Source organism: Ictalurus furcatus, chromosome 2 (assembly GCF_023375685.1).
Source record: "Ictalurus furcatus strain D&B chromosome 2, Billie_1.0, whole genome shotgun sequence".
Classification (NCBI taxonomy): Eukaryota; Metazoa; Chordata; class Actinopteri; order Siluriformes; family Ictaluridae; genus Ictalurus; species Ictalurus furcatus.
Window position 1 is genome coordinate 33,364,543 of NC_071256.1, and position 9,497 is coordinate 33,374,039.

General features: G+C 39.3%; 1 protein-coding gene across 2 annotated transcripts; it reads left to right on the forward strand.

Moving 5' to 3' along the window:
* Positions 1-134: 134 nt before the first annotated feature.
* On the forward strand, positions 135-8,678 carry LOC128602137 (apoptosis regulator BAX-like). Of its 2 annotated transcripts, none has more exons than XM_053615721.1 (6): positions 135-215; positions 1,629-1,677; positions 1,776-1,925; positions 6,362-6,566; positions 7,123-7,227; positions 8,227-8,678. In XM_053615721.1, the coding sequence occupies exons 1-6, from the start codon at positions 185-187 to the stop codon at positions 8,311-8,313; spliced, it is 627 nt and encodes a 208-aa protein (XP_053471696.1). In that variant the 5' UTR covers positions 135-184; the 3' UTR covers positions 8,314-8,678. The 2 variants fall into 2 exon arrangements, with proteins under 2 accessions (XP_053471696.1, XP_053471704.1); XM_053615729.1 differs by having other exon boundaries at positions 6,431-6,566.
* The last annotated feature ends 819 nt before the right edge of the window (positions 8,679-9,497 follow it).

Sequence of the window (9,497 nt, forward strand, 5' to 3'; positions counted from 1 at the left end):
TTTCCGCTTCTCTAATGCTGTATTAATAACATACCACTCTATTTAATAATTAAACTAACAATTTAATAATAATTTTAAAAAAACCCAGATGTAGATGAGTGTGTACTTCCGGTTACGTCCTTCTTCCCGCCGTTTTTTGAGTCCCTCAAGGCGGGAGTCCGGTGTAACAACTTTTCATACAAACATGGCAGCAGCACGATCAGGAGAAGATCCGGGTAAGACTAATTTAACCAATGATGTTCAACGCAGTATTCAAGATGTCTAGCAAAACACTCGTGTATTTGAATCGTCTTATATATTTTATTTTATTTTTTTTGCCGATATAAAAGGGATACGGAAGCTTTGTGAACCTCATGTCGGCTAGCAGGCTAGTTAGCATAGCTAAGAATGTACAGCGAATGTCCGATATAAACCCACCTTTAACACGGGTCGCGCGCCGTTTGCAAAACTGAGGGAACGGATTGCACTCGGTTCTCCCTCTCTCTTTTTTTTTTTTTAATTTTATTTATTTATTTATTTATTTATAAACCTGGCACTAGGGGGCTCCGTATAAAACAAAAATAATCACACACAAATAAAATAACACTAATAAATGACTTAAATAAAGATGAAAAGATTAATCAGAACTGAATAAAATCCTACCTCTTCCATGAAGACACATAGGCAGAGGAGGAGCCAAATCAAGAAACCACACAAACCAATGATATGACAATTGAAAGGAAAAGCACTCGCACAGACAGCCACACCAGGTACACATCTCCTTTTTGTGTAATTCTGCACATTAAATTCATGGACTATTTTCCATACACGTTACATCAGCTCGCTGTCAGTGTGAGCGTCAACAAAGACCCGCGTTCACACTCGCTAATGTTTAATAAACAGGCAACATCTTAACAGCCTCCGGGAAATGAAGTATGAGCTGCTCGTGATTTTCCTGACGGAGGGATATAATCTCTGATTGTTTAGCTCCACGGGTTAGTCAGGGTTTACTTGAATTAGTGTTGCTCATGTAGGAAGTGTAGTCTTGTATAAATAATAATGTCCTGTCTCCTATTTAGAACATAAAGTAAAATCCTCTACATTACACATAATTCATATATAGGTCATGTGAGCATGTTGTGCAATTTCGATTTAACTTACTTTGCTGAGTCATTGTTTGTCGTTGTTTCTCTCCAAACAAGCCAGCAGCCTCATCTTCAACCTGTGGGCCTTCTTTCACAATCACGTACAGAATCAAAAAATATGTAGGTGGCAACGCGCTCAACAGTGGGAAATGTTATTGTACTGCCGTCAACAGATTATTGTCGGTGAGAGTGCCGTGATCCTGTGCCTCATCCTGTCATCGACAGTTCATGGCGTTGAGCGATGACTCGCAGCGCATACCAGCGCGAACTCTTCAGCTCTTGTTCTACGTCTGGGCTGCGAAGTATAAACTGAAACTTCACGTCGCTGTATGCCTTTTTATGTTTCCTCCCTGTCGTGTTTGGTGAGAGATGAGTAACACATGGGCTGAATTGTAACCATGTCCCTAAATATCAGCTCTGTCTGGTTTCTCGTATGAGATTAAACCGAGTTCTAACAGACAATGGCCTGAGCTGTGACATTTTTTTTTTTCTTTTCTCTTTCAGGCACCAGCAATGATTCAGTACTTGAATTAGGAGCTGTGCTGCTGAGGGAGTGAGGCGCCATCCTGTCTTCCTTTATTAGATTTTATTATATTATATTTTGCCTCATCCCTCCATCAAGTCTGACCCTTCTTTCTCTATGACCCACAGGTTCATTTACGAGCGACTCCGTCGTGTTGGGATCAATGTATTGCGGTCCGTACTGGGCGGGAGCGAGCCGAGCGACCCCACCGTTAGAGAACTTGCTCAATGCTTCCAGCAGATTGCAGAACAGCTGGATGGCGACGAAGACCTACAGAGGTGAGATTACAATTTTGAGTGGCGACAAATAAAATTCACCCTGCGGTGAAGTCAGTTCATTGGACATAAAGTAAACAAACCTTGGTCTGAGCTAACAGAAACCAAATAATGAAAGTGTTTTGCATTTCTGTGTTGATAAATACGTCATTCAATAACAAGTTTCCTGTTGTGTCAGTAATAAGAAGCAGGCAGACGTCACTTATGTTTATATATAATTATAATTTATATTTATGTGTTCGGTTCAACCTGTGTGTGTGTGTGTGTGTGTGTGTGTGTGTGTGCGCGCGCGCAGTGGGGGAAATAATTATTGAACGTGGCAACTTTTTCTCTCGCAGTAAATATTTTTCCAAAGAGGCTATTCACATACAGTTTTCACCAGACAAACTCAAGAAATCCACCAATTTAACGAATTCACAATGTTAAGTGAAGTTATGTGTAATAAAGAGGAATGACGCGGGGGGAAAAAAATGATTGTACACGCTAACTGAAATTTATTTAATACTTCGGGAGAAAGCTTTGTAATGACTGCTTCAAGTCACTTCTTGTATGAAGAAATTAATGGGCCGCAGTATTCAAGTGTGATTTTGGCCCATTATTCTAAACTTATTGTGTTTAAATCTTGTTCAATTTGATTCGAGTCAGGTGATTGACTGGGCCATTCTAACTTTTTTTTTTCTCCTCTCAAACCAATTGAGTTTTCCTTTGCTGTGTGCTTTGGATTGTTGTCCTGCTGGAAGGTCCACCCATGTCTCATCTTTATCATCCTGGTGGATGGCAGCAGATTCTTAAGAATCTCCTGGTAAAGAGCTCCGTTCATCGTTCCTTTTTACACTAGACGTTGTCTCAAAGCAGCATTACAGAAATATCAACACGGTATACAGATATTAAAAGTGTGAATTTATCCCAACTGAGCAAGCCGGTGGCAAGGAAAAACTCCTGAAGATGTTAAGAGGAAGAAACCTTGAGAGCAACCAGAGAAACAGTGTGAGAAGTTCATTATGGATTTATATGAAGTCTGTTTGGCCTTAGAAGCAGCCGTAGTCCCAGCAATCCGGATTTGGAGTAGATGAGGGCTCCATCCAGGTAGGACATCCAAAACGGATCAGGCAGGTTCGGAGAGCGGAAAGGATCAGGATCTCTACTATCTCCCTAAAATCATGTGTGGCTCGAGAGAGGGAGAGAAAAGATGATTATTAGGACTGTGCTTAGCGAAACAAAGTCTTGTCACAGTCCTAATAATCTTTTCTCTCCCTCTCTCTCGCCACACATGAAACAAATATGTTTTAAGCCTAGATTTAAACGCTGAGACTGTGTCTGAGTCCTGAACACTAATTGGAAGACTGTTCCATAACTGTGGGCTCTAGAAGAGAAAGCTCTTCCCCCTGCTGTAGCCTTCGCTATTCGAGGTACTGTCAAATAGCCTGCATCTTTTGATCCAAGTGGGCGTGGTGGATCATAGAAAACCAAAAAGTCACTTGGATACTGTGGCGCGAGACCATTTAGTGCTTTATAGGTTAATGGTATCTTATAATCAATGCATGAACTAATATTTCTGCATCATGTAGTCACAGTATTTCTTATCTTGGAAATATTTGAGATGAAGGAAGGCTATCCTAGTAATATTATCTACATGAGCATCAAATGATCGACTGGAGTCAATCACACCAAGGTCTTTTACTGCTGCACATTATGAAACAAAGACCATCCAGAGTAACTGTGATCAGAAAGCTTACTTCTAGCTACATGTGGTCCTAGTACAAGTACTTCTGTCTTATCAGCATTAAGTAAAAGGAAGTTAGTTAGCATCCAACGTCTAATGTGCTTTACACAATCCTCAACTTTACTAAGCTGCTGTCTGTCCTCTGGCTTCGCTGAAACGTACAACTGTGTATCATCAGCAGAACAGTGGAAGCTAATTCCATGTTTACAAATAATTTGACCTAGATGTAGCATGTATAAAGTAGTGGGCCTAAAACAGAACCTTGTGGAACACCAAATTTAACCTCGGTATGCGTCTCCATTTACATCTACGAACCGATAACGATCGGTCAGATAAGACCTGAGGCAGGAGAGGACCGTTCCCTTAATGCCAACATTTTCTAATCTATCAAGGAGAATAGTATGATCTCTAGTATCAAAAGCTGCACTAAGGTCAAGTAACGCAAGCAGCGAGACACAACCCTGATTAGAGGCCAGTAGTAGGTCGTTTACTACTTTAACTAACGCTGTCTCTGTGCTATGATGAGGTCTAAATCCTGACTGATGCATTTCATGAATGTTGTTCCTATGCAAGTATGAGCATAACTGCTGTGCTACAACCTTTTCTAAGATCTTGGAGATGATCTTAGAAAGGGGGGTTTAATAACTGCTAATTTAAGTGATTTAGGTACATGGCCAGTGCTGAGGGAAGAATTGATTATATTTAAAAGTGGTTCAGTTACTCCAGGACAAATCTGTTTAAAGAAACCTGTAGGTACAGGATCTAGTATGCAAGTTGACGAATTTGCTGAAGAGATTAATGTAGCTAGTTCGGTCTCTCTAAGGGGAGTAAAACATTTTCAACGTTGATCAGATATTGCTATATTATCCTCTATAGGGTTAGTTATAATACTGTCAGGTTTTAATTTAATAGCCTGAATTTCACGTCTAATATTTTCAATCTTACCAATGAAAGATTTAATGAAACCTTCAGTGCTATGTAAGGATTGAGCACTTCTTTCTGTAGTGGTTTTATTCCTAGATAATTTTGCTACTGTGTTGAATAGAAATCTAGAATTGTTTTTTATCTCCTATTTAAGGTGGAGAGAGACTTTTCTAGCATCGCTAAGAGATTTTTCAATAGTTCAGCAGGCTCTCTTTCCATGCTGTTTGAAATACTACCAATTTGGTCTGACTCCATTTACGTTCTAATTTTGTTTTAAGGTACGCATCTTATCGTTATACCAGCGTGCTAGTTTTTACTCTCTAATGAATTTTCTTTTGAGTGGAGCCACTCCATCTAGTGTGTAGCGGAGCGTTGACTCTAAGCATTCGGTCGCCTGATCGAGTTCTATTGGATCAGACGGTGATCGAAATCTAATTGTCTCTGGGAGGTTGTTTATGAAGCTCGGTGCAGTAGCTAATGTGAATACGTTTTACGTGGTGGCGAGGTGGAAATATTATGATCAATATGTATTATGAACGAGGTAAGATAATGGTCTGAGACAACTTCAGACTGTGTAAAAATTACAATATTTTCTGTATTTAATTCGTATGTTAGTATGAGGTCAAGAGTGTGACCGCCATTATGAGTAGGTCCGATTACGTTCTGATTAATCCCTTCTGAATCTAAGATGGACACGACTGCTGTTCTCGGAGGGTCTTCCGGGTTATCAAAATGAATATTAAAATCACAGACGATTAATGCTTTATCTACAGAAACGGCCAGGTTTGAGAGAGTCTGCAGATTCACTAAGAAATTCCGTATATGGCCCTGGGGGTCTGTAAATAATGGAGGAATTGACTTTTTTTTTTTTTTTTTTTTTTTTTGTGGCTACATAAGTTATACTGGTATAAAGAATTTCAAAAGAATTAAATTTATGACTAGGTTTTTGTGACTCCTAGATTTTGACTATGGAGGAGACCAACACCACCTCCTCTACCAGTTGAACGAGGTTGATGTGTATATAACTGTATCCAGGAGGACTGGCTTCATTTAATGCTATGTACTGTTTGGTTTAATCCAAGTTTCCGTTAAACACATTAAATTACATTCCTGATCAGTAGTGATTTCGTTAACAATAAGAGCCTTGGATGCAAGAGATCTAATGTTTAATAGTCCTAGCTTCAGATTAAAGGTGCTGAATGTGCATCTAGTGTGATCCAAGTTTGTTAATTAGGTTACTAAAACAAACTTTCTGAAATTTTCTATGTATTTGTATAGCTCAGGGAACAGACACAGTCTCTATTGTATGTACTACAAGTGTTGAACTATTAAATGAACATTGCTTATGATGAACGTTGTTATTGTAGGAAGATGTACTTACGGTAGGCAGTCACTTGGTGTGTAGCGCCTTAGAGATGTTGTCTAACAGCAGTTCCACTCCGAGGCTGCTGGGGTGCAGGCCATCAGGACGAAACAACCTAGGATGCTCACAGAAGAGAGATCAGTTATGAACAGAATCTGTTTGTTAATTACACCAAGAAACTAACCAGTCATTCAAAGCAAGAAGTTTACTGAACTTTTCAGCTCCACGTCTGTATGTGGGAAGAGGTCTGGAGACTATGATCTTCATGGTGGGTGATCTGCCTCGTACCATCTCGATCAGGTTATGTATATGTATGTGATTGCTGTCCTAAGATTACAGGTGATTATGGAGGATGTTCCTGTCATTTATTTTAAAATATACAACTTATATATTTTTTATTTTTATTATTTACACGTGTGTGCGCGCCAGAGTCCGATGGAACAAGGAGGAAAATCCCACTTTCGTACCATATTCTCTCTCTCGCTCTCTCACTCTCAGAGTCCTTGACAGCTCAACACTGCAGCCAACTAGAGAAACGTTTGTGAGGGTGGCGAATGAGCTTTTTAGGGATGGGACTTTTTCCTGGGGCAGAGTGGTGTTGCTGTTCTACCTAGCTGGTCAACTTGTGATCAAGGCAAGGACACTAATTAACTCGGCGTTAATGAAAGCCTTCCTTCCGTCTCCAAGACAGGATTCTTTATCCTTTTCATGCCCAGTTACTCTCAGTGCGCAGTAGTGCTTGAAAGTTTGTGAACCCTGTAGAACCTTCGACATGTCTGCATAAATACGACCTAAAACCTCATCCTATTTTCACAAAGTAGACCAAGAGAACCCAGTTAAACAAATGAGACAAAAATATTATACTTGGCCGTTTATTTATTGAGAGAAATGATCCAACATCCATCCCATATCTGTGAGACAAAAGTATGTGAACCTTTGCTTTCAGTATCTGGCGTGACCAGTACTGTTAGGACTTTTGACTATGTTTCATGTCATATTTATGCAGATGTATAGTGACTTCTACAAACTATATACAAACTTTCAGGCACCACTCTAACTTGAAACCGAGGGAAGTCTTGTTTCTTTTGTAAAGCTCCCCATCCCTGTATCTGCCTCTATTAGCTATCTTTACATTTGCATGAATCCTCATTGCATTTTTCGACCTGTCTCTCGTTCACACGCGATCTCAGGCTATCGAGCAGAAAATGACAGACCTCATCAAAAACATCATCGAATGGACTCTGGACTACCTGCGGGAACATGTGGTTGACTGGATTAGGGAACAGGGAGGCTGGGTAAGTGTCTCGTTGCTTATTTTTTGATTGGGACATGCAAGACAACCTTTCATATTCACTTAAGCTCATACATTATGGGTGTTTAACTATATTGGATACTAATATCCCACCTAGATTATTTAAACAAGTACTTTTTTTTTTTTTTTCTCTTTTTCTCTTCAATGATTTATTCTTTATTGGGTTTTCTTATTCTTACAGACAAGAATGTAGAACAAATCAATGCAAATAATAATGGTACATACAAAAATTTTACACATTCTTTATTATTCTAAAATGTGGGGAAATATAGCCAACAAAACTCTGGAATAACACAAGTGGAACTATGGGGAATTATGTTGTGATGAAAAAATCCAAACTAAATCTAAACTTTGTATTTTAGCATCGTCAAAGTAGACGTCCTTTTCGCCTAGAATTTCCAGAAATGTATTCTTGGCGTTTTCTCGACCGATTTCTTGAGGAATTTCCCTGAGATGCTTTTTAAACAGTATTAAAGGAGTTCACACCTACGCTGGACTCTTAGCGGTTGATTTCCCTCAGAGTCGTCTGTTTTAAAAAAAAAAAAAAAAAAGTTTGTAAATTTATTTTTCTAATGAATGTCAGCACAATTATATTTTTGTCTTCAACACCAATTTCAAACATTTAATCATACACCTTCAGATCAAAAGGTTTTTAAGATCATGAGAAACATTTCAGGCGAGTGTCCACAAACTTTTGACAAAAATTTAATAAAATAACATTTAAAAGGGGGGAGGCTATATCGGGTTCAATATGAAACTGACATTGTTACCGTGACCATTGGTGCAGTATTGTTCCTTCCTCTCCACAAAAGTACCACAAAACTTGCAGCAAATAATCAAGAAATTTCCTCCACTTAGAGCAATAGGTATCTATCCTCCTGTGTAAACTAAAGGAAGGTCTCTCGTAGGCTGCCATAAACCAGGAGTGGAGACCAACAAAGATCAGAGATCAAGTATAATATTGTTTTTCTCTCTCTCTCAGGGGGTGATGTGTTCCTTCTTTGGCACTCCTACCGGTCAGACTGCCTGCATCCTTCTGGCTGCTGTCCTGGTCATGCGCAGGTTGTGACAGAGAATGGACAGGTCCCTGCTAATGTATATGCGGTTTATGCACAGATTATCTCTCCTCTGGGACATGACCAAGAACAAATACATTTCTCTGTCTGTATGGAAAATGGAGCCCTTTTGGAAGCATGACTACTTTACAGATTACTTTCTGATAATTCTTGTCTGAGCCTGGGATTCTCTGTGCTGAATCTTGGGGCTCATTAAAGTTCAAGGGACATGTTTCTGCAGAGAAAATGGCACTTGGTGGTGGTTGTTGTTGTGTTTTTTTTGTTTGTTTGTTTGTTTGTTTTAAACCTTTGACACGCTTTGGTCGTGGAATTAGTTCAAATAAAAAGTTCAAATAAACAGTTTAGCAACACCCAAAAAGACTGTCTGTTAACTTAATCAAAGCAAAACCATTTTTATTACTACAACGTTTGGGCTTGGTCACAGACACTTTTCAAAAATATGTCTTACAGGTAGAAGACAAACTTGCACCATCTGGCAGTGCCTCGTTCACTGATTTCCTCTCTAAACACTCCAACATTTACAGTCCATCAATCTCTGTCCATTGGTCTGAAGAGTTAAAACAAGAAGTGTGAATGGGATGTGACACTACGGTCATTAATTCAATTATATATAATTACATATTATTCAAGTGGGAATACACCTCATCTGGGTGTGATAGAGACATGATAACTTGCATGAGGAGTAGGAAGAAACAAGAGCAAGATGAGAAAGCATAAAGAGGGGAGGGGGAGAAAAGAAGAAAAGGAAAGGGGAAAAAAGAGCAAGACTAGAGAGCTAGAGATGGCTATATTAAAAAAAAAAGTTAAAAACAATAAATAAATAAGTAAAAATAACCACCACAATACTCCTTATTCAACACGCAGACCAGCACAGGACAGGGTTTTGACATGAATAAAGTCCATTAAAACCATTCTCCCAGTGACCCTGGAAGACCCGTTACGTCTTCACAAGTGGATCAAGCTGTCAGACTTTTGTCTCGAGAACCTCTTTAAATTCAAGGGCACAGGATGAAGTAACCATGGAAACCTACACCAGCACACCTGTCTCTATGACAGCTCAAATATTACACGAGACAAAACCCAGATTTCATTCACATACGCACTGAGAATTCATTCGCACTGCTAATGCCTGAGTAACCCGTCAGTGTTGGTGCGCAAAAGAAAAATCATGATGTTA

Bases quoted from the DNA above. Each gene is read 5' to 3' on its own strand.
- LOC128602137 (XM_053615721.1), top strand. From the start codon at position 185: ATGGCAGCAGCACGATCAGGAGAAGATCCGG. The intron at 1,678-1,775 runs GTGAGGCGCCAT...TATGACCCACAG, and splicing joins GGAGCTGTGCTGCTGAGGGA to GTTCATTTACGAGCGACTCC. The intron at 7,228-8,226 runs GTAAGTGTCTCG...TCTCTCTCTCAG, and splicing joins TTAGGGAACAGGGAGGCTGG to GGGGTGATGTGTTCCTTCTT.